Below are 25349 nucleotides of genomic sequence, written 5' to 3' on the forward strand. Positions count from 1 at the left end.
AAAAAAAAAAAAAAAAAGGAAAATCCCTGTATTCTCCACTATGTTGCATTTAAAAATCTGGAAATGATTTTTTTTTTTTTCTAAATTCCTCCTTTCCCTTGCTTGGCACTTCTCCCCACGCTTAGAAAAACATTAGATTAGCATACCTGCTATGATGGTTTCTGTATCCGCTTGTTCATTCATCCAACAACCAGTTTTGAGTGCCTACAGGATGCTGGGGACTGTGCTAGGTATGGAGGGTTCCAGAGAGAAATGGAATGGACTGCCTGCCCTCCAGGAGCTACCCATTACATAGGAGAGATGGTTAAGAGATTGGGAATTGCATTTCAAAATTTTAAAAATGTTTTTATTTATTTTTGAGAGAGGGAGAGCGTGAGCAGGGGAGGGCAGAGAGAGAGGGAGACGCAGAATCTGAAGCAGGCTCCAGGCTCTGAGCTGTCAGCTCAGAGTCCGATGTGGGGCTTGAACCCATGAACCACGAGATCTGACTTGAGCCAAAGTTGAACGCTTGATAGATTGAGCCACTCAGACACCCCAGGAGTTGCATTTCAGTGTAAAATGTACCATTGTTGGTACCAGTGTAAAATGTACCATTGTTGGGTGGCTTGGTTAAGCTTCTGACTTCGGCTCAGGTCATGACTCACAGTTCTTGAGTTCTAGCCCCACGTCAGGCTCTGTGATCACAGTTGAGCCTAGAGCCTGCTCTGGATTCTCCCTCTCTCTGCCCATCTCCTGCTCTGTCTCTCTGTCTCTCTGTCTCTCTCTCAAAAAGAAACATTAAAAAAAAAATTTAAAAAAAAAAGAAGTACCATTGTTGGATCCTGAAAATTGGAGAAAATGAGAATTCTCTTCTTCCAAATGCAATGAAGGCAGCTCCCTCTGTGAGGCTGACGGAGGAGCAGTGTGGGTCGGGGTTGCGGACACAAGAATAGGTTTTTGCTCAACCAGGAATGTCACTCCTGTGTACTAGGAGTGTATAGACTAGGGCTCTAGATATACCATTTTGGATTTTCCAGTTAGGCTTTCCCCTAAACAAATTCTCTCTCAAAGACAGATTAAATAACTAAACATTTCAAGATTGGTTCTTCTTTTTAAAAAATGTCTCTTGTGGAATGACTCACTGTGCCCTTTGGGATATTCCGAGTGGTTGTGTACCATGCATTTTTGTTCCAGAGGCTGCTTATCTGTTGGTTTTGTGGCTTGTCCATAAGAGCCCTAATTGTAAGGGGCTTGATCCTCTCATGAACTAGGGTCAGTCAACTACCATATTTCCTAGGAATGAATTTCTGGCCCATTTGTGGTCAAGAGAGCTCTTCCTAAATGTCACTGTGGCAATTAGAGCATTGGAATGAGTCCAGTTTCAGTTGGTAATCCTGGTCCAGAAAGAGTTTTTTGGAAGACTTCCTAGGATTATCTTAACTTGCTGGGTTAAGGCTTGTGAATGTTGCCAGTGAGTGGCCCCTTGGCCTTGTGAGGTTTGCCTGGGTGTATTCTTCCTGCTCGAGACATCCTGTCCTGGAGGGTTCACGCAAGCGTAGACTTTTCCTGGCTCCACTGGACTCTCTGTGTCATGTCTGTGTGCAGGCCTGGGCTCCAGCTCTGTGAAGGCTTTGCTTTCACTCAACAAATGGAGGTTAAATAAACTCTATTTTACCAAGGAGAGAAGGCAGGTTTCTTCGTGTAGAGTCCCATTCCTTCCTTTAAGGCTTTGCTGTCTACGGCTACTCTGGCAACCTGATGGATCTGCCCTTCCCAAGCTTTGGGCAATTGTATCAAACATCATATGTTTGGTGCCCTTGGTTAATGTGGTAGGCAGCTTGCAAGGGGCTGTTTGGTAGAAAAAGTGAGTGTTTTGTTAAGGGAGGTTGCAGAATATTTTTTCGTGTAATAGGAGGGGGAGAAACTTATCTCCTGGGAGATTCTGGTGAGGTCAGCTTGAAAGCTTGTGGCTGTGCCATGGTCCTCTCACTGCAGACAGTGAGGCCCTTGGTAAGCATTCCCCACAGGTGCCCTGCAGTCCCCATCTCTAATGGGGACTGCATGATGGCCTGACTCCTTCCTGAGAATGGAGTCATTGGACTTACTTGAGGCAGCCCAGTGCCGACACTCTAAACCTCCATCATCCAAACCCCTAGCTTGGAAGTGGATTTCTGCAGAGGACGAAGGGGTCCCTTTAGCCATTCTTGTTTCTTTGTCCAAGGTAGAATTTATATCCCGAGAACAGTTTTTGCCCTTGGTTTTTGCCTTTGGTGCTAATACCCTATCCTCAGATGGCCTCTTAATGCCACCAGGCAAGGGAGTCCTTCTTACTCTCCTGCCTTGTCCTGTTTCGGTGGTGAATGACACAACTGTGATCTTGGGACCCAGGGTATACCTGAAAGTCAGGGGCTTAGCCATCTGCCACCTCTGCCAAAAGCCCACAAAAGCTCATTTGATCTCTAGCCCTTCTGTGTTTATGACATAGTCTGTTCTGGAGATTCTATAGTTTCTGGCTGATACAGGCTGCTGGGTGATGTTCAGAGCTACTGTTTGGAGCCAGCACTGCTCCAGCCCTTGAAAACAGGGTTCATATATCCTTTTCTGGAAGTTCAGACAAGAAGGCTACAGTCCAGGCATAGTGAGGAATGAATTATGGCCTGTCAACCTTATGATCTGTCAGACAACCCTTGTGGCCCATTGTTGAGGCTATGTATACATGTATGTGTACATTTGACAAACACTTAGTGCATGAGCCATGTGCTAGGCACTCTTCCAAGTACTTCACATATATTACCTTATTTAACCTTCATAACAAGCCTGTAAAGTAGGTACAATTATTATCCTCATTTTAACATGAGGAAATCGTTTCCACAAAGGGAGATTAAGTTAATTTGTGCCTGATCACACAGCTAGTAAATAAATGGCGTCTATAACCCATGTATAGTGCTTAGAATAGTGCCAGGCACATAGTAAGTGCTTGATAAATGTTAGCAATAATAATAAGTATTTTTTAATGATAAGGATTAGTAGTTTGGGTTAGCTTTTTCCCTTCTTTCTCCCTTTTATCTCCTATCTTGGACTTTGATCCTGGGTTTGAATGGGAGCAAAATGGTGTAGCCAGGGATATTGGAATTTAATTGTCCACTGTCGTCTGGCCCAGGGCTTTCCTTTTGCAGAGGGAAGGTATTTAGGTTGAACGATTTCCCCTGAGATCTAGATGCAGGACATTGCCCTGATCACAACCAACTACATATAACAATAGTTTTCCTAGATACCCTGTGAAGCTTTTGAACTAGTGTCAGCCATTGCCCTCCCGCTGACTTGGAGGTTAGTCACTGAGGCTGCCACCTTAAAAATAGCATTCCAAAAGCGATTAACCTCCCCTCTACCCCCTGGTGTTTTGAGCTGTTTTTTTCTCCAGTTGTTTTCCCCTTTGCTTAGAGCCCCTGCCATCATCCCTCAGTCACAGATAGTGCAAAGAAGGTAGCTGGATGGCCTCCTGAGGGACGTACATAATCTAAGTGCCCCTTACTTTTCAGAAAGGTAAATGGAGACCTCACTGGGGACAGTCACACCACTTGATTCAAGGGTGTGACTTTGATGTCCTCTGTAACCCTGGTCTCCAGCCTGGAACCACTAATGACTGTCCCAGTGACAAGGGCTTCAGAATTGAACCTGAAGAGCCAAATCAGGGTATCGCTCACCAGATCCAGTGAGGAGCTGGCATGAAATTGCCTCTCTGGTTTCATTTCAGCAGAGTGTGTTGTGAATGGCTTGCTACAGTACTGGGATCTAGGTAATGCCAGTATTTCAGTTGGGTGTGGGTGTTAAAATTGCTTCTTGATCCTTTTTCCAACAACATTGTCCCCCGGGCTCCTCTGGTTAGCTTGTCTCTGAATCAGCTTTCCCAGAATACCCTGCATAGCCCTCTGTCTTTCACCCTCTAGGATCATTTATTTCTTCATCCGGGGTGGCCTGGAAAATGGAGGTAAGTGTAGAAACATGGCCTGCCTTTGGTTGAGAGCTAATGTTAGGAAGGTCAAGAGGGCTCCAGCCATTCTTGGGGCTGAAGGCCCTACCTCCATCATGCACCCCTGAAGGAAATATCCTTTAGAACCTTTTTTTCCTAAACTGTTCTTAGGTCTGGGGTTGCTAGGCCAGAATATGCAGCTCCATTTCTCTTGAAGCCTTCATCAGCCATTCACAGAAGCTGTAATAGTCAGTGGTTATCCAAAGAAAGAGAACCAGTAGGGGATATATATAAAGAGATTTCTTGCAAGGAATTGGTTTATGCCGTGTGGAGACAGACAAGGCATGGCAGAAATCTGCAGATTGGTGATCAGGAAGGAGGGCTGGAACTCTCCAGCCTGAGTGGAAGCTGCTGTCCACAGGTGGGATTTCTTCTCAGAGAAGCCTCAGCCCTGCTCTTAAATCCTTCAACTGATTGAATCAGGCCCACCCAGATTATCTAAGATAATTGCCCTTATTTATTTATCTGATTATGGCTGTGAATCACACCTACAAAATACCTTCACAGCAACATCTAGATTAGAGTTTGATTGAATAATAGGATATAATAGGAATAATGATAGCCAAGCCAAGTTGACATATAAAACTGACCATCACAGGGAGCATTTATATCTTAAATTTATACACCCTGATAATTCTTGCCACCCTAGGTCTACCATAGTTTCTCTTCAAATGATTTCAGATCCTTTGGCAGCTTTTGTTGTTTACTATACCCAATCTTTCTTCTTCCCAACAAGTAATTACTTTGTTCCCATAACAGTCATCACTATTTCTGTCTGCCCCTTCCATTTCCATTCTCTCTCCCCTACTTTTTCCAGCTGAACTCCTTAGACTGCTGGGGAAGGGGGAGAAAGAGAAGGAAATAACCAAACGGAACGGGGGAATCTCTATGCAAACGTCAGGAAAGGACATAGTCCCCTGCTTTGCCTTACTGCTTTCCCTTTTCACTCTCTTAAAAGCCTGGATTTGTATTGCATAGTTTTTGGAGTCTAATAGACATTTTAATTCTGCACTTGTCCCTTGCTAAAGCTATGCAATCTGGGGCTTTATGTAACCTCTCAGAGCACTAGTATCTTCAGTTGTCCCATGTGAAGATTCAGAATCTATGAAACGTTCACTTAGTAGGTGATCAGTAAGAACCTTCATGGCTATTCTCTCCCAGTGTTCTGTTGATAGGAGGCTAAGGTGGGGCTCTGTCTACCCAGATCTACTGATTTCTTGAGTTCAGTAGTTGACCACTCCATGGTAGTGGAGTAGAAACAGCTCTCTAATGGGAAAGAAAGCCTCTCGTTCTGTTGTCAGCCTGCTTTCTACCAGCTGTGTGCCTCGGGCCCATCCTGTAGCTTCTCTGAGCGTTAATTTCCTTGTCTGTAAAATAGAACTTAGATTATCTATTTGATGAAGAGGAACGCTATAAAGAGAATTCTTGGAACCTATTAGGAGCCAAGCACTTACAAAGTTCAGTTTGTGCTCTTGAACCTGGGTTGGCAGATTGGATATAACTTAAAAGAAAAATAAAAGAATCTTCCCTAGCTAGGGATTCCCAGAAGCATGTTTGGAGGGCAAAAACAGATAGAGGATCATGGCAAGTGATGATAATGATGTCAACATTTTGTTTTTTCCTGGAAAAATACCCTTTAGATGGCAAGTACGCTTTAAATTTTGAATCACGCTCATCCTAAAATCCTGCTAACACTGGCAGATGAGAAAGGTAAGTTTAGGAATCTGGAGAGCTCATTTTGTAAGACCATCAAGGGTCCCTCTGTGACCTGGGACTCTACTTTGGAAAACTCTACATTGTAAAGCAGCTCATGCTTCATTAATTTGGTAACCTGTGTGGACTGAGTCTGTCTTTCAGATGCAGTGACATATTTTGCTTCCCTTTGTATATTCACATATACTATCGTTTCTGTAACATTTCCACGGGAGATTAGAGGATTGCTTTTGTAGTGGCTTACATTCAAGTTTGTGCGTGTTTATAGTGAGAGGGCTGCATCTCAGAGCTTTGTTCTTGGCATGTGTAAACATGTTGGGTGTTAAGAACAGAGGGCTGTTTCAATCCTTTAGTTCTCTATATTCCATTTCAGCAAAAATAAAAATTAAAAGCAGAGGGTGACCATCATGAATGTTTTGAGAAAAAGCGTTGAATATTAGTTTTAAGTCATTTTAAAGGAAGAAGGTAATATGGTTTTAGATACAAAATTAAAATCACCCAAGATTTTTAAATGGTTGCATGGATTTGTGTTTATTGAATGCACGATTGGCAGATGCCATAATCACATGGCTCATGAATATGTAGCATTACAAATTAAGACTGTAGGTTCATGGGCATGGAAGTTATTATTTCTTTAAAACAAACTTTAAAAAAAAGCATTGAGTCATGATATATGGTTAATAGAAAACATGTTTCAGATCATATTTCACCTCACGTGGCTTTGGAGGAAATAGGCAAGCACAGCCCTCCCAGGAATTGGGTAGGAAAAACGTGTGATTTTCCTTTTTCAGAATGTAGGGTTTAGTCCTCATTTGGGAGGTAAATATTTCAGTACTGTTCCAGTACTTTATGTTAGTTTGTTTTTACTGGATGGACTTTGTGCACAAAATACACCAAAGCATCATCTCAATGCCTTTCTGTGTGGGCACTGTTAGATGAATTCTAGGACCCATCTGCCATCAATACTATTTATATAAAAACCTAAATTCAAGAGAAATGCCTATTCTACTTTACGTCTTTTTTCCCTCTAGAATGGAAGGAACTAGCAAATACTTGACACCACAGGTGTTTTGGAAATGTCGATGTGTTTTTCTTTGCTTTTTTTGTTTTCCTTGTTATGCTCTATTTTCCCAATCAGGCAACTCCAAAAAGAGATTTGTCTGCACAGGAGTCAGGGAAAAGGAATAGGAATGGTAAAAGTTACGGACAGGGCAAGATAGAAGAGGGAGAGGAGCTGATCCTGATTGTCCACACGCTGCACTTTCATCAATGCCAAAGTCATGTAAATGTGTGAAGCTGGGTGTGTGCGCAGAGCAGCCCCACGGAGCTTTGTAACCTGAATAGCAGGCGCTCACCAGCCACAGCTCAAGCTCCAAATGGACCACAGCTGAGCTATAGGGCGTGTGTATGTGATTCCTGGAACAGATTTTCCTCTGCGATGTCAGCAGGCTTTTCTTCATCTTTGGGGAGCTGTGTCTCCTCTGATTTCACAAGGCACATTTCTTTCTTTTCAGATGTGCAAGAAGATGACTCTATCCATGACTTGGCTTTACTCTCTCGTCTTGTTTTTTTTTTTTTTTTTCTTTTTTCTACCACTGCAGAGGAGAAGATTCATACTTGATCACCATGCTGCAATCCTGTTCCTGTTTGCTTCACAAAGATTATTTGAAATTTAAATAATATTTGTATCTATGGCCTACAGCAATGATCCTCAGCTATGCATTGGAATCATGGGGTGGTGGGAGGAAGGTTATAATGCAGTTTCCTGGACCCCACATTCCCACCCATCCTGGAATCTCCAGGATGATTATACTGGTCTAAGGATCACACTTTGTGAAGCATTGGATTTGAGATGGCTTCTTGACATTAATTTATGTTCTGAGACCAGATCAAGAAGCAGATGGATAGATGGATATTATCAGTGTTTCCTTACAATCATATTGGAGGAGGTCCTGGAGTAATACTGTCCAATAGAAATAAAATGTGAACCACAGAGGGAATTTTAAATCTTTTGTTAGTACATTTAAAAGGGAAAGGAAAGGCACCTGGATGGCTCAGTCACTTAAGTGTCTGACTCTTGATTTCAGCTCAGGTCATGATCTCAGGTTCGTGAGATCGAGCCCCAAGTCTGGCTGTACACTGGCAGCATGGAGCCCGCTTGGGATTCTCTCTCTCTCCGTCTCTCTCTCTCTCTCTCTCTCTGCCCCTCCCCCCACACATGCTCATTCTCTCCCCCTCTCTCTTACTCCCTCTGTCTCTCCCTTTCAAATAAACAAACATAAAAATATATTGTCAAAAAGTAAGGGAAATAAGTGAAATTATTTGTAATGGCATATGTAATTTAACACAGTATATCTACATAATAGCATTTAACATAATCAATAAAAAATTGTTGAGGTTTCTTTAATCTTGTACTATATGACACAGTACAAAATCTAGTATGTATTTTACAGTTGCAACACAGGTCAGTTTATTTAGCAATATTTCAAGTGTTCAATGGAGTGTGGCTACTGTATTGGACAGCTATAGAGCAGGTACAGGGTGCTCTGAGCCATTGGCAGACACGTGACTGATCGAAGTGCTCGTTCTCATTTCTCCACTACTTCCGTATGTGAGTGACCTCAGAGTCCTTCTTAGCACAGAACTTTAGGCAGGTACTACCAGTTGATTGGACCTCAAGATTCATTCATTCACTAAATACTTCTTGAATGTCTTTTCTAAATACAGCACTATTTTAGGTGCTTGAGGTATACCCATGAACAAAGCAAAGATCCCAGCCTCTGAAGGAGCTTACATTCTGGTAGGAGGAGATGGACAATAAACATAATAAATAAGTAAATTATATGGTAGTTTAGAAGGTGACTTTCCAAGAACATGGAAAGCAGGTTTGGGGGTGTATCAGGATTGCTAGAGTGGGGGCTGCTGGGTGGTTGGATTGTAATTTTTAATTGGCCCCATGAGAAGATAACATGTGACTGGGTGAAGAGAAACTTCAGATGAGACTTCTTTTTTTTTTTAATGTTTATTTTTATGAGACAGAGCATGAGTAGGGGAGGAGCAGAAAGAGAGGGAGACATAGAATCCAAAGCAGGCTCCAGGCTCTGAGCTGTCAGCATAGAGCCCAATGCAGGGCTTGAACTCACAAACCACGAGTCACGACCTTAGCCGAAGTCAGATGCTTAACCAACTGAGCCACCCAGGTGCCCCTAGATGGGACTTCCTTATCAGGACTGTTCATCAGGGAACATTCTTCTTAAGGTGAGGGCAGTGGGGAGGGGATAGCGGAAGGAGAGGGGAAGGGCATAGGATGAGTGAATCCTTATAGTATGGTGCTACCTTCTCTCTCCCCCCTCACCGAAGACCAAACTAACTCGGGGGAGGCCCACAGGGATACTGTGATGCAACCACCAGGCCTCTGAGTCAGCTGATGTGCTGAGTTAAGTGCTAAAACAGAGAGCCTCAGTTCCAGGAAAATGGTGACTGCACCCATCGGCCAGGATTTGTTCACCTCACTAGAACTTGGGAGATAAATCTTGAGGCTTCCATGGATCTGCTTAGGACTTTAAGAGTTAAAGTTTAAATGCAGGTGTGGAAACAAAAAGGGCTGGTTGCCTCTTTGCTTTTTTCTTGCTCTTTTGGACAAGGTTGTTGAATCTGATCCAGAAAAAATAATAAACTTGGCTCTCGTTGCCTAGCCGTAAGTTCTTGTAATAAAACTCCCAGCACTGGCAGATAGAGTAATGTTCTGCTCTTTAAAAAAAAATCTGGTAGCATAACCAGAATCTACAATACAAATGTCGTGCATGGTTTAAGTAGGGAAGAGCATTCAGGAGGTGGCTCAGTGTGCATCTCAGTAGCCTGGGGTTTGTTGGGCAGTAAAGTGCTTCACGTTTGCCCCTTCTTGCCAAGGATCGGGATTCTTAAAGCTCTATGCTCCGTTCATTCCCACAGGGAGATGTTTGTCATGTCAGGGAATGTCAGAGGATTGGGTTTTAATTAGCAAGCAGGAGGAAAGTTCGCTGAATTCAAGGGAGGACATGGAATGATGTAAGAATTTGTTTTTAGGTGGAGGTATTGGGTGAAAAGGCAAATCATGGGCTTTAAATGTTGGCTGAAAGAGCATTTCCACAGGCAGTGAGAGAAGTAAGGAGTTTGGGTTACAGGAATGAAAAAACTATGGCATATCCTTTCCTGTAAGTAACAGAACCGATTCTCATTCAGCAAGCAATTATGGAGTCCCTGCTTTGTGCCAAGCTCCATGCCACGCAAACCCCGGAGATTTAGAATGAGCAAGGTGCTTGATTGACTCTTGAGCTGTTTTTCTTTATCAGTTTTGCTGATAAAGAGTCACATTTCATGTGAGAGAGGGGCTCGACTAGAGGTCTGACAAGGCACCTGTGCGCTGCTCCACCCTGAAGACAGAAGGGGAGTCTGGGAGGCTTCACAGAGAAGGTGGTTCTGTGGAAGTTCAAGGAGAGTTACCAGATGAGAAAGGCTGGAAAGAGCAGTCCAGGTGGGAGGGACCTGGATGTAACAAGACTCAGGAGCCTCAAGTAGCAGGATGTGTTCTGCCACCAAGCGATTCCATATGGTGAGTACATGGGGGAGTGGTAGCCAGTGGGGCAGGCAGAGGCCCTTTCTGGTCATATGCCATTTAAGATGCTTAGATACTGTCCTGCATCGTCATGAGTTTACTCTTTAGAAAGATCTCCCAGCAACAGGGTGGAGGAGTGATGGAAGGATATCAGATTGGAAGATAGGAAGTTACTCTAGTGGTTGAGATGCAGGTGTCTTGAGATACAGGGCCAGAAATGGGGTGGCGGCATGGCAAGAACCCACCAATAAGGTGGAGTAAAAGAAAATACCTGCCATTTTATCCAAATATAAAATCCTTGCTCTTAACATTTTTTAAAACACTTCCATATTCACTCATAGTTATTTTCCTTGAAGTGGTGATTGTAGCCCCTCCTTGTATTAGAAAAATATTGTTTTTTGCTCTTCTCTTTATGTCTGTGTTCTTCCACAGACTGTAACCCAATCCAGACTCAAATAAGGATACCATACCATGAAGATCAGGTAGGAGACTAGAGTGCCAGATGGTAGAGGGGATGACAGTGATAGATCATGTGTTTATTTCAGCAGGGTTCTTAACAGGTTCTAGCATGATGCCCTTACAGACCAGGTGAGGACAGTTCTATGGGGTTACTTTGTAGTTGATGAACAACCTGGGACCCCAGCATGTGCTGTTTAGCATCTTTGGGTCAGCATGGGAGTATACCTGTAAGTCACAAACCTTAGCCTGGTCTTATTCCACTGCTCAAGTATTTAGATGAATGTATAGAAGGCACGCATGTGTAATTCAGTGATATTGACAGCTAACAGAATAAGGATTTTCTTAAATGTTTATTTATTTATTTTGAGAGAGAAAGAGAGTGCAAGCATGAGCGGGGAAGGGACAGAGAGAGGGAAAGCGAGGACCCCAAGCAGGCTCCATGCTCAGCACAGAGCCTGATGTGTCACCTGATCCTACCACCGTGAGGTCATGACCTGAGCCGAAATCAAGAGTCAGACGCTTAACCAACTGAGCCACCCAGGCGCCCCAGAATAAGGATTTTTATGTGTCCAACACAGATTTGAAATATGGGTCTAAGGAATAAATATAAGACTTTGTGTTTCTATGAAAGAATTACTGCTATAAGGGAAGGATGGAAAGAGCCTCAACCCGGTAAAATGAGCCCTGGGGATTTAGGTGCCACCATCTCCACCACCACCTCCCCGGCGTGAGATGCTGCTCTTTCTCCCTGAGGTTATTGCAGAAGCCTACTATTGGTCTCCTGCTCTTGCCGTTCTTCAATCTAGACTGGCCACAGCAGCCAGAGGTAAAAATTTTTCAGATGTTTTCGTGAACTCTCAGTGGTGTCCCATCTCACCTGGACTAAACACCATAGTCCTTAGTGGCAGTCTGCAAGGTCAGATTGGACCTTCTCGGCTCTCTGACCTCTCTGACCTTTTCATCTACCTGTCTCTCCCGCCTCTCTCCCTTCCGCTTGCCAGACCTTTACATGCGCTGCTGTTTCAACCACAGATGCTTTTCCTTCTTTTTTTTTTTAATTTTTTTTTTTAACATTTATTTATTTTTGAGACAGAGAGAGACAGAGCATGAATGGGGGGAGGGCCAGAGAGAGAGGGAGACACAGAATCTGAAGCAGGCTCCAGGCTCTGAGCTGTCAGCACAGAGCCTGATGCGGGGCTCGAACTCACGGACTGCGAGATCGTGACCTGAGCGAAGTCGGACGCTCAACCGACTGAGCCACCCAGGCGCCCCAGATGCTTTTCCTTCTGACCTCCGCAGGGCTTTATGCTGTGACTTTCTCAGCTGGACTTTCCCCATGACATTTAAGCCTTCCCTTCTCTCAGTTTATTTTGCTCCATAGCGCCTCTTGGGATACTACATATTTCGCTTATTTATTGTGCTCCTCTGGCTTCCTTAACAGACTGTAAGCTCCACAAGGCCCGGGAGTTTCATCTGTCACCTTTCTGTGCGATTACCCCAGCACCTCCAACACAGTGCCCGGCACAGATGAGGGAGGTGCTCAAGAAATATTTGGCAGGTGTATGTTTGAAGTATAAATTAATGAATATGAGATAGCAGCAGAGTTCAGCTGATAGAAAACCTAATGTGATTCTGGGCTGCATGCAGTGTCCACATATATGTAGAAAAAGATTTATTGTAAGGAATTGGCTCCCGTGATTATGGAGGCTGGCAAGTCCAGAATCTGCAAAGTCCATGCCCCGATTTGAATCTGAAGGCCAGCAGGCTGCTGTAGAACCTGGAAGAGCTTATTCCGGGGGTGGGGTCAGGCCTTCAACTGATTGGATGAAGCCCACACACCTTAGGAAGGGCAGTCTGTTTTACTTAGTCTACTGATTTAAATGTTAATCTCATCCACAAACACCCTCACAGAAATACTCAGAATTATGTTTGACCAAATTACTGGGCACCCTATAGCCCAGGCAAGTTGGCACATAATTAACCATTACGGTGCATTTGTCAGACCACACCCCAAACCCCAAGTCTTGTCCTGAGCACCACATTTCAGAGACTATGCTGGTGAAGAACTGATAACCACAGTATCTGAGGAGGAGGTGAGGGGGCTGGAAATAGTGCTCTGAAGTAGAGTCAGGATTGGAGTCAACTGACATCTTCAGATGCTTGAAGGCTTGTCTCGTGGAGGAAGGAGGAAGGAATTCTTCCTCTGGAAGGCATAGCTCAGACACATGGGTAGAAGGCAAATCTTACAGATAGAACAGAAATCTGCCTCGGGAGCTGATGAGGTCTTCTTTCTGGCACAGTTAGCACAGAGGCTCACTATGACCAGGAGTCTGAAGTCTCCTGTTTGGTCTTGCTCCCGTGCCGATCCTCTGACCTTGTGTGTGCCATTTAGCTTCTCTGAGGTTTCTTCCTCTCCACTGTGGAAATCCTAGTAACCTAGCTCATAGGTCATCCTGAGGATCAGATGGAAATAACAACACCTTCTAAAACTCGGTGGGGGTTGGGGCCGACTTTTGTTGGCGTGCAACTTTGTCAGAGCCAGGAGAACTGGTGATCAGGAGGAGTGCTGACTAACCCCGTGCCGCAGCAGAAAATTTCCACTGACCTGCAGTCAGGGACATTTCACTGCCTCTGGCAGCTTGGCTTTCTTCTTATTGGAATGTGCCTGAGGAGAGGCAGTTAACTCCTTTTCCAAATTCCTCAGCTGTGAGTGGATGAACCTTGCTGCTGGCCCCCCCAGAGAAGACAGACTGGAGCAGGGTTGGTGGTACATGGAGGGATCAGCCAGGAGTTGCCCCTTCTTGAAGAATCAGCCATGCCCTAGTATCGCTTTTCTGTTACTTTTGGATGCATTTGGGAGTTGCTCCTTATTTCTCTCTTACACTGTATACCCCACCTTCTACTCCGAAGAAATGTACTCTAGGTACATGGTGTTTAAAACTCAAGTGCTTTATTTTATGGCTGTAACATGAATGAGGACAAAAGGAGCGGAACATCCAGGGATACTTGCCGAAACATTCAGAACTGTGCTGGCAGAGGGACAAAGGCCTTTGCACTGTTGTGGGTTTTTTGGTGACAGGCTTGATAAAAATGACTTTTTAGTACAAGTGGTTTTCAGTGAAAAGAAGATTTTACTACAGTGCCTCAGTCATAAAAATCAGATAAACACTGAAGTTCAGTGTTGGTGAGTAGCTAAGTCTTAGAGGGTTTATACATATGTTGGCATGGTTATTGTTTGGCAGGTAAATGGTTCAGGAACTTTTTCTTCTGCGGGCATTGTTCAAAACAAGGTTAAAACTGAACAGTCCCCACTGATTTTGTTTATATGTAACTGGCATCAGGACATATTTAGCAAATGTCATTAGCATTCTTCGCAGCACTTCATGGTACCTGATACATAGTAGGTGTGCATGAGGTGGTAACTATTGTTAGAGGCCATGGTTTATGTCCAGCTTAGTAATGATTAGTTTTGGGCTTCCTAAACCAGGAAGCTTCTCTTATTCTTTATTAAGTACCTAACGGCCCAAATTCTAGCATAGAGATGACTGTCAACTTGAGGATTCAATCTGGGGATCCAGTAGACGTTTGAATGTTAGCAACATTCAGTCAGACCAGGATCTCTCAGGCACAGTACTGTCGACATTTTGGGTCATCTTTGTCACGGGGGCTGCCCTGTGCACTGTAGAACGTTTATCAGTATCCCTGGCCTCTTTGCCAGATGCCAGTAGCTCTTCCCTCCCACTTGTGACAATCAAAAATATTTCCAGATGTTGCCGAAAGTCCTCCGGGGGACAAAATCACCCCAGTTAAGAACCACTGGTAGAGAGGAAGCTGCAAGGTGCCCACGCTGCCCCTGACCCATAATAGTGCTTTTAAAATTACGGATCACTCAGTCCCAATTAAGGAAGGGCTTCTCAACCAGGGCTGACCTTTGAAATCACTCAGAGAGCTTTAAAATGATCTGAGGTCTGGGTCCCATCCCAAAGGTTCTCATTGGTCTTGGGTGTGGCCTGGACCTCATAATATTTAGAAGCTCTTAGATGCTTCTGCTTTTCAGCCAAGAGTGAGACCACAGCATTAGTAGGTCATGGAATCAATTTGGCGAAGAACGTCTTTGCTAGCATTTAAATATACACAGTAGTGCCTGCTGATCTGAAAGTTTTGCTTTCCATGGTTTTAGTTACTGTTGATCAGTTGCAGTCTGGACGCAGATGCTCCTCTTCTGATGAATTGTCAGAAGATCCGTAGTAGCCTAACACTGTGTCACTGTGCCTACGTCCTTCATGTTGCTTCATCTGCTCACGTAGGCATTTTATCATCTGACATTGCAAGAGGAAGGGTGAATATAGTACAGTAAAATGTTTTGAGAAAGGGAGGCCACATTTATTTACAACATATTGTTTTAATTGCTCTATTTTATTACTAGCTATTATTGTTAATCTCTTACTGTGCCTAATTGATAAATTAAACTTTACAATAGGTAGTTATGTATAGGAAAAAACATGGTGTACACAGGGTTCACTGCTGTCTGTGGTTTCAGGCATCCACTGGGGGTCTTGGGAGATATGCCTCAAAGATAAGGGGGGACTACTGTACCTGTGTATAATTGAATAGAAAATAACAGTGCCTAGCACATAGTTGGGGAACGTACTATGTTGTTTGTGCATTAAGGTTGCAAACATCACTGTAAGCAATAGAACCCTAAGCAAAACCCCTGCCCTCAGCCTGCTTTTAGTCTGGTTATTTGTAACCCCCTTCGGAAACTCCTTTGCTCTTTGTTAATTAGAAATAGTTAATGTGAAATTTAATACATTTATAGCAGTGTGGCTTGGGAATTTGTGAACCTTGTTGCTGACAGTTTGAGGTTTCACCCTGACATTCATAAAATCAGTTACTTTTATAAATGCTAGCCAATTAAGATGACATGTGCATATTTTCACCAGCGACTAAATTTGATTGCAGTGCAGCAGCAAGATGATAATTTTCCTCCTTTGTATGTGTTAATTATATATACCATGATGTGCTAGGTCAGCGATTGTCTAGATGCATCCAGCAGGAATGTGGTGCTTGCATAAATCATCCTGAAAGTTTTATTAGGATCAGTCTAACAGCCTCTTGACTTCATTATCTGTGGGTGTTTGGGGGTCTCACAAAATAAACTGTAACATACATTCATCTCACTTCTAGGCAGCAGTGCGATGTCCTAGAAGACTGACAGCCTCCAGCCATTCTCTTTATCTCATTGCCCAGGACAACACAAACCAGTGTCTCTGGGATGGTGGCTGTCAGTAGAGGCTGCAGTTATGGAAGACCTGGACATCAGGTTTACTTGCTAACTGGACTTTGGATTGCTTGCCCTGATCTTGAAGCCCATGACAAGCCCGTGATCACACTCCCTAGTTTCCGCTAGGCTAGAAACTCTTTACTTGAAAGGCTGGCCTTCAACTGAGATATCAGGAAAAATAGCAATGATCATTCTTGTGATAACTCACAATGCATTCTGCAGTCTCTTATCACAGAGTTCTTTACAAATTCTAATGGCACAATCCTGCGTCAGTGGTTTCTTAAAAATACCAATGGTTCTTTGCATCACTGCTAGCTTTGTTGTTTCCTGGGAGAAGTAGCCTTGGGACTGTTTCTTGAATCAGCTGCTGAAAAAAGACCCACCTGTATAACAAAGAGAAGAGGTTGGATTGACAAATACCCATTGTCTGATAAGTGCTTTCTCTAATTATGATTCAGCTCCAGGTGACTATACCATATTAAACATGTACATTGTTCTATTTCCTCTAGGTGTCTCAGGGTTCCATGGTCCAGTTTTCATCAGGAAACTTCTCCTTGTCAGCAAAAACAGAAGAAAAGAGATTCCCTTATAGAAACGACCGTCTGCTAAGTTGGGCTCGAAAGGAGTACGGAGCAGTCACTTCATTCACTGAACTCAAGATAGCAAGAAACATTTACGTTAAAGTGGGGGAAGGTAAATTTTACGTGGTTTCAGTTAATGACTGATTTATGACAGTCACTTGTTTTCTTTTCAGAGACCAGGTGGTTAGGGCAAGGAATCCTAGAATTACAGAATGTTGTAGCTGGCAGGGACCTGAGAGATCACCAGGCCTGCTCCCCTCACATTCCTTCCTTCCCCTTTTTTTTTTTTTTTTCTTTTTTCCCTGAGGAAACAGGCCTGGTAATGGCCAAGCAGGATGTTGGGAGTAGCATGGTTGAGAGAGGAGAGGAGGCTGTGGTGCAGGGTTTAGAAGACGTCCACACACAGAAATCGGAAGTGAATGAAGGGTGAGAATCCGAAGTGAAGGAAAGGAGGTGATTGCTAATGGAATAGAGGAGGAGTTGGCCGGCTGAGCCAACAGTTAGGGCTTCCTCTTACCTGTTGATCTTCAAACATTTGAAGCCAGTGTTGGTTTATGGTCTTGAGACGTGGGTTAAATTTTGGACAATAGCAGCAGAAAAGTGCTTAAATATATTAATACTAATGCCCATTACAAGGACAAATTATTGGAGAAAGGAACTGTGTGGCCTTGATAAGAGATTTGCCCGTTTTAATTTCCTTGCCTTGCAGAGGGATATAAATATCTGGTAACTCAGTTTGAAAGCACATTTTTAAAAATAGCTTCTTTCATCATTATTTTTAGTTGTATATATTTGGAGACCCCATTAGTTACTAGAAATAACAACTCTTGTGAATGAGTCCTTGTTATAGTCAGGTGAGTATGTGAAAACTGCATTTCAGGTCTTCAGCGTCCATCTGCTTTCTGTTGAACTCGACAGCACTTGTCACCTCTTTCACAGACAGCATGGCAGCACAGCCTTGCTCGTTGAATGCATGTTTCCAGCCCGTTCTTAAACCTGGGCTGTTTGACAGTTGCAGGAAAGGTGGACTCTGATGTTGGAGTATGTGCTAAGTGCAAAGGCCACATCAGGTGCTTTCTTTTCGCAGGTACCCCACTTAACCTCACCAGTAATCCTACGAGGAAACCATTACTTCCACCCTTTTACAGAGGGGTTAGTGGTGGGTTAAGCTAGCTTGCTCAAATCCGCATTATTAGTAAGTGGTGAAGTCAGAATTCAAACCCAGGTTTCCTGACTCTCGAGTCTAATGCTTGTTTCCTGATGCTGTATTTTAAGTCTTAGCTAAGTAGGCACAACCTGATAATACAAGTAGGCCACCTGGGTGGAAAGACTTGTTTAGCAGAGTAGAGAGAAGAATTTTAGATGAGTGTTGGATACAAAAGCTGGAGTTTGTTACTGAACTCTTAGGTGGTTAGGTAACTTGTAATAGAGGTCAGCTTCCATTGGAACAAAATGCAAAACCTGTTTAACAAAGGTTCTAAGCCCTGGTGCATGGCCTGCATTTCTGAAGCAGAATTCTAGTAGCGTAAAAGGATATTGATCACCTGCCCCCCTCCCACTTGGAATTTGTTACCATAAGAAAATGTGTTACAGTAACATTTAGAGCTATTGAGCTGTTCTCTTGACGGTGCAGGAACTTTTATGCACAGCTGTTGCCTGCCTTGAGAGTGAGGGTTGGTTAAGTGACTTCCCCAGGGCCACACACTGAGTCAGGAACGAACTCAAAGGCCCCCATGTCCAGTCCAGTCCAGTAAAAACTGGTGACTCCTTGGTAACACCTTTGGAGCCCCTGAAACTTGATTCCAGACACAAGTCGGGTATGAGTCACTGGTATACACTGTGGAGAACAACCCTTGGGGGAAGTGAGGTTCCTTGGTTAGGTCGGTGGACCACAGGGTGATGTTGTCTGTCACCACGGATCAGGCTTCACTGAGCAGGACTCATCAGCCAGCTTCCCAGAACCAGCCCATCTCTTGCTAGCTACCTCTAGGGATCCCAAGCCAAGATCCCAAGCAAGAGGAGCAGAGTCTCCTCTTGTTCCATCCCCAGTGGCTCTCAAATGTGGTCCGTGCCCCAGCAGCATCCTCATCACCTGGGAACTTGTTAGAATTGCCAATTCTTGGGCCCGCCCAAGACCAACTGAATTGAAAACTCGGAGTAGGGTCTAGCCGTCTGTGTTTTATTTAACAAGCACTCCTGGTGATTCGGATATGTGCTCACGTTTGAGAACTGCTGCTCTAACCAGTACACCTAGAATGGAAGAATTGAGGACTTTCTGTTCTTACTCCAACTTGTCTCATTAACTGTGAGACTTCCAGCACCCCTCTGATTTGCCATGTAAGCCTCAGTTTCCACAGCAGGAAAACAAGGAGTTTGCATTACTTCCTAGGTTCCCAGAGTATATCATTCCAAGTCGCAAAGTTAGTCGTCAAACCTTTCCTAAAATACAAATAAGCATGTGACTTCCCCCCCCCCCAAAACTTGCCAGGTTTCTACCCGGGGATTCCCCTTTGTGGTTTCCTTTCTACTTGGCAGTTGGTATAAGTTTTGATGCCAGGCATGCGGAAGGTCATTTGGGGGGAAAAAAACTCGGGCACACACATGTATACGCAACAGAAAATGATCAGCTTATTCAACCTAGTGACAATGGCATCTGGGACTTGAGCCCTTAATAATAGCAACTTTTTTTTTTTTTTTTAAGTTTTGTTTTATTTATTTTGAGAGAGAGAGCGCCCAAGCAGTGGAGAGGCAGAGAGAGAGGGAGAGCGGGAATCCCAAGCAGCCTTCTGCACTGTCAGGACAGAGCCTGACTCGGGGCTCGATCGCAGGAACCCTGAGATCATGACCTGAGCTGAAATCAAGACTTGGACCCTTAACCGACCCAGCCACCCAGGCACCTCAATAATAGCAACTTTTAAACAAACCTTTCCTAGTGGCTTAGGAGGGTCACAACGTGGGTGAATTTTTGGTATTTGTCTCAAATCTCACCTCATTGTTTGTTAATTCGGGACACCTGTACCATATGCCTACTACATGCCAGATGCAAACCAGACCCACCTATGAACTGAACTGAATATACAGGCCAGAGTCCCAAGAGGGTCCTAGTCTCTGGAGTTCCAGACTAGCCTGTCGCTGGCCCATGCACACACCCCCTGATTCTTGATTAAATTTCAGTCTTGCTACCATAGTATCATTTTCCATCCTGTGATCTGGGGGAGGCGTCCGCAGGGCTGCAGCTATGGGGTGTGCATTCCTCATCTGTTCATCCGGGAAAACCCTCAGCAGACGTGGAGGGGAGGCCACTCCAGCTGCCTCAGTGGAGCCCTGGCCTCTTCTCTCTAAGGGGGTCTTCAGGGAAGAATGCAGAGGGAGGATCCAGGTCTGTTGTGCAGGAGCCTGCATCCTGGGGCCTTGTGAGCTCCTGTGGTCCCCTCTGTTCTAGGCCTGGTGCATGGAGCCATGATGCCACAGTGTGCGCTGATACCCAGGCTTGGTGGGGGTTGGGGGCAGGGCAGTACCAAACCAATCTTGGGACCTCCTGAGCTGATTCCTCTCTCCTGAGTGAGACTTGCATGTGTATTTGAACCCTAGCATCCTGTCCATTAAATGAAAGAGGCAGAAGTTTGTTTCATTACAGTGCCAGGGCTCTGATTAATTACCCCTTCTGAAAAAAAGTTTGCTACACCTAGAACTTCCTTGACACTGGTCCCAGCTGTCACCCTGCCAGCAGTTTCAAGTTCTGTTTAAACATTTAAACCGCTGGCTGGAAATCCCATCAACCACAGTGCTGTGTAAACGGCATGTGCCCTTGTGGGAGTATCTTTAGACTCTTGGTACTTGTATCGCTTTCCCTGGTGGAGGTGATGAGCAGCCCTTAGCACAATGAGATGTTTGCAAAAGCACCTTGTAAACTGTAAAGTGTTATAAAAGCATTAGTCATCTGTAACGAGATTGTGAGAAAGAGTGAAAGTCTGCCCTCACTGTTTCCCCCAAACTCCCTCCTTCAGTCTTTAGATCTGTAGTGCTGTGATGAATAAATATGAGGGAATGATTCATTCTACATAGCAGCCCAGAGAATTGATTAGTTGGTTGATCCCCCTATTAATTGAAGTAGCAAATATCCAAGGAGGAGCATATCTGGATAGATAATTGATTTCACTGTTGAGTATGTGGACTATGAAATAACTATTGGATTTTTTAGGTGAGAGGTACTTGGTAGACAGATGCCAGCCCAAGACTGCAACTCAGAAAAGGAGTCATGATCTAGGTACAGGTTGAAGCCCTAGGAGCAGTTGAGGTCATTTGGGAAGATTATGAGACAAAAAGAAGATTGAGGAAGGAATTGAGTTCTTAGCCTTGGTTTTGTATCAAGATCAACTGTGGAGCTTTTCAAAAAGAAAGCTGCCTAGCACCACCCTGCCCCCCAGATCTTCTGACTCAGAATCTCTGGGATGGGGTCCAAATAGGTAGATTCTGGTGAGCACCCAAGATTGAGGATCATTGGTGTCTAAAGAATGGGCAGAGGAGGGGGAACCAGTAAAAGAGATGGGAGGTAAGTCAGAGGATGTGGATGAGGACAACGCAGTATCACAGAAAACAGGAAAGGAAAGGATTTAGACCAAAAGAGGCCACTAGAATTGGTCAGTAGGAGGTCACTGGTGACCATAGGGGAGGTATTTGAAGGCAGTGGTTGAGTTCTAAGGCCGTCCCTAGGGCTTGTGGTTCCCTGTGTCCTGCAGTTGCTCAGTTACTATCACCTTCTTCCCTTCGAGTCTGATAACGTGTAGCTCAGTGGTGTGATGAATTGTCCTGTGTTTCTTTCAGATCAAGTGTTCCCTCCCACGTGCAACATAGGGAAGAATTTTCTCTCGCTCAATTACCTTGCTGAGTACCTTCAGCCCAAAGCAGCCGAGGGTTGTGTGATATCCAGCCAGCCCCAGGATAAGGAAGTACACATCATTGAATTAATTACCCCCAGCTCTAACCCCTACAGGTAAGTGAGTGTGTGTGTGGGGGGGGGGGGGGCATGCGCTGAACTGAAAAGAAATGAAAATAAAGATATATGCTGACTTGAGGCAGAGACAGTACAACCCTACTTGTGTAGGAGGGAGGGAGCTGTTCATGCGTTGGGTGAATTAACAGAAGTTTTGAAGAAGGGAGTGAAGGCACCAGTGGTATATTTTATTTTCGGCATCTGTCTCTAGATCCCCTATATTCTAGGTGAGTTTCTGAAGCCTATTTTGAACTTTCAGGCACTAATTAATTACAGTACAAAATAATTCTTGCTCCATTGTTATCTCCTTTGACTGAGGTTATTCCTGATAAAAAATTATAAAATATGCCTGTTAACATAATTATAATTTTAATCACATTCTGTTTTTAATAAAATTCCATTCATAGCATCCTCAGAGCACATTTGCATTCAGAGCTGTGTGTGCTATGAAGGTGTGTGTGCATCGGAGGTGGGGGAGTGAGTGTGGGTGTGTTGGCGCATGGCCCTCCGTGGCGACACACCAAAGAGCCATTAGATACAACCTGCCTCTCGCTTACGTTCTTTTTCTCCATCTCCCACCCTCAGCTTCCTGCCCCAGGTCTAGCAATTTAACCCTCCCTATCAAGAATGATTAGGGAATTAAAAGGGATAAAAGAGGAAAAGTGCCTCTTTCTTCTACTCGAGTCTGCATTCCTGTGGACCACTGCCTTAAATTTATATTGTAGAGGGATTTCAGAATTAAAATTCTAATCAAATTTTGCTTTCAAAGGTGAATAAACTACACATCAGTTTGGGGAAGATTCCATTCTGTCCCACATGAAGAATTTTGTGGAAAATTAAAAGAGAATGGGAATAGAATCAATCTGGCAAACATGCTTAGATATTAAGCCTCAGGCTTCATTTGAGTGTATCATTCATCATGTGCTTCACAAGTGTGTAAAACCAAATGGAAAGAAAGACTTTCCTTTAAATTCAGAATGACAGAGATGTTATTGTTTGGTTAAAAAAAATTCTCCTGTATACTGAATTCTTAGAAGTTTGGGTTGTCTTCATCAATTTTCCAGTAATCAGTTGGTTGACCATCTGTTTTCTTTATTTTAATAACTGTATATCCAGAAGTTTGGGAAAGTGAGTGCAGATATGATTCTGTAGCAAATGTTAATGGCTTATGCAAACCTTATTTAAGTCAAATTCTCCAGCCTTTCGCCTCTTATTTCATCTTAAGTGTCCTAGTTTTTTTTGTTGTTGTTGTTTTTGTTGTTTTTTTCTGTTTCGGGGGTTTGTTTTGTTTTGTTTTTTTACTACCAGGCGTCCCTCCTCCCTGCCACCTTCCAGGATTTTGAGCATATGCAAATTGGAAAGTTACACACTGAAGGTGTTGAAGGTTGAAAAGCAACAATTCTGCTTTAAAAGTAAATTCCTGGTTGCCCAGATCCATTTCAAACAGTGGCTGCCTTAAGTAACTGTCTTTTTTATTCCCCACAAAGAAGGAGAAAAATTTTAGTGTCTAATTATCAGCAGGCGTATTTTTCTATTGTTATGTAAAACTATTTTGTTTTGTGTGCACTAACAATCTGTTTTGCACATGTCATTTGCCTGGGATCAACTCCAGCTTTTTAATCAACTGGCCAGACACTGGAAACATGAAGACTTGGAAGAGAGGAGATAGTTGCAACTCTCTGGCATTTGGGTTCTAACTTTGCCTTTGTTTTCCATTCACAGTGCTTTCCAGGTGGATATAATAATTGACATAAGACCTTCTCGAAAGGATCTTGAGGTGGTCAAAAATCTCATCCTGATCTTGAAGTGCAAAAAGTCTGTCAACTGGGTGATCAAATCTTTTGATGTTAAGGGAAACCTGAGAGTTGTTGTAAGTTTGCTGAGCATTTCTTTGTTTTGATGCATGGCAACAATTTAAGCTGTGCTTGTATGTGTTATTTTTGTGACGTTTTTGCTTTATATGTATTATTTTTGTGAAGTTTCTGCTTCTCTGAGCTCTCTGTGATTTTTCACTTTATAAAATAGGCTGCTCCATGGTTTCTCCTGACAAGGGCAGACAGTGTGGTGGCTAAAAGCATGGCCTCTGGGGTCAAGATCAAGATTTGAGTCCAGACTGCCATTTACAAACTGTGACCTTGGGCAAGTCCCTTAACCTCTTTAGACCCCAGTTGCCTCATTTGTGAAATTCCTGAAATGTATGAGTGTGCTTTCCAGTCAGAGTAACTGTAAAATAATGAGCACAATGGGGCCTTTCATGGTTGACAGTCCTGTAATGGCCTCATTGTCATGGTACTGAATATCAGCTCTTAATTTGGGGTTAGGTATTTAGGGAAGGTGTGGAAAATTGGGCTGACCCCAGCTCACACTGTTGTCTTTTCTTTTAGAGATAAATACATGGTATTGGCATGCCTTTTTGCTTGCTTCTAACTTCTGAGGGTGAAACACTGATGCTAGAATCACAGTAATGGGGTGGTTAGTGAAATAATATAGGAAAAGTACCCCCAGCCTACTCCCTAACTAAACATTACTTCCATGAAGGAGATATGCTTAAGAAGTTTATTAGTTGGTTGGCATGATAGGCAGACAGCAGCTAGTTTCCTAAAAAATTAAATGTTGAAATTTGGTAAAATAAATCTTTTTCAAATATGTTTACGGCATTAACTGTGTGACAGCATGTTGCACAAATTACAAGAAAGTTCAAGAAAACCCCCCCTCGTCACTTTTAAGAAGATAATTACCTTAGCATCTCTTTTGTAGGCTCAAATTTTTGTGTATTGCCTTTTTAAAAAGTTGTGTCTGATTCCCTCTTTCAGTACCTGCATTGAAGCAATTGGAGAGGGTTTTATGTTTTCCCCATTTTGGGGGAGGGATGCCTCTGGTTTTGGTGCTGTTCATTCATGGCACCTTTAGCGTGATATAACAGTGGACGAAGCCAGTGCTCCGCTGGGGCTACCTCATGTACAAGCACTCACCAGAAGCAGCAGGCAAAGCCACAAGCATACACATCTTAATTTTAAAGTACTGTAATTGTTTCTGGTTCCTGTGGGTTTTTTTTTTTTTTTTTTAATTGTGAGAGGATCCAAATAAGCCATCCTGTGTGAGGGCGATACATTAATTTGGTGTCGAGAACAAAGCCCAGCCGCAGTTTTCTGAAGTCAGAGCTGTTTCAGTTGCTTTCCCTGGCTTGGCCAGAGGGGTGTTGGTGACCTGGGATGTCTGCAGCATTTGCTGCCTGGCACACCAACCAAATGTTTTTAATTTCAGAATAACAAAAACAGGAAAGGGAATTATGCTTTGAAAGGCAAAAAACATACGGTACATTTTAATTCCCTGCTGGAGTTGTGTAAATGTTCTTTCGGCCCTGACCCTTCAGTGGCTCTTTCTGTACCTGAGCATGTATGTGTTCCTGGTCCATGGCAGTCCTGGAGTTCACTTTGAATGTCTTCACTTTTCATATGAGTAAGACAGACTAGAAATGAGATTGCTCATCCCAGGGCAAGATCTGTTTATATTCCTCTCTTTGGCTGTACTCCTGTTCCCGGCCAATTTTGGACAATGCATGACAACATTACTAAACAATTAGGTAATGTTTCATGATGTTCTTTTTTATTCTCCCAATCAGTTTCATGCTTTTTGATTTCCTAACTCCCAGTCTCAGATGTGAGTTCTGACTATGCTCTGAAGGAAAGGTACCTGCTATTAAAAAAGTATACATT

At 43.6% G+C, this 25349-nt stretch overlaps 1 protein-coding gene across 2 annotated transcripts in view; it reads left to right on the forward strand.

Moving 5' to 3' along the window:
- TGFBR3 (transforming growth factor beta receptor 3) overlaps positions 1-25349 on the forward strand; it is a 211360-nt gene that overhangs the window by 141106 nt on the left and 44905 nt on the right. For both annotated transcript variants that reach the window (XM_047085878.1, XM_047085877.1), the window contains 3 exons: positions 16569-16752; positions 21465-21633; positions 23356-23503. In XM_047085878.1, coding sequence (XP_046941834.1) covers positions 16569-16752; positions 21465-21633; positions 23356-23503 — 501 coding nt within the window. The remainder of the gene's footprint in view (positions 1-16568; positions 16753-21464; positions 21634-23355; positions 23504-25349) is intronic.

The sequence above is a fragment of the Lynx rufus genome, unplaced genomic scaffold (genome assembly GCF_022079265.1).
Source record: "Lynx rufus isolate CCGP_SWC_20201006 ecotype Redwood Valley unplaced genomic scaffold, mLynRuf1.p SCAF_2, whole genome shotgun sequence".
In the NCBI taxonomy this organism is placed as follows: Eukaryota; Metazoa; Chordata; class Mammalia; order Carnivora; family Felidae; genus Lynx; species Lynx rufus.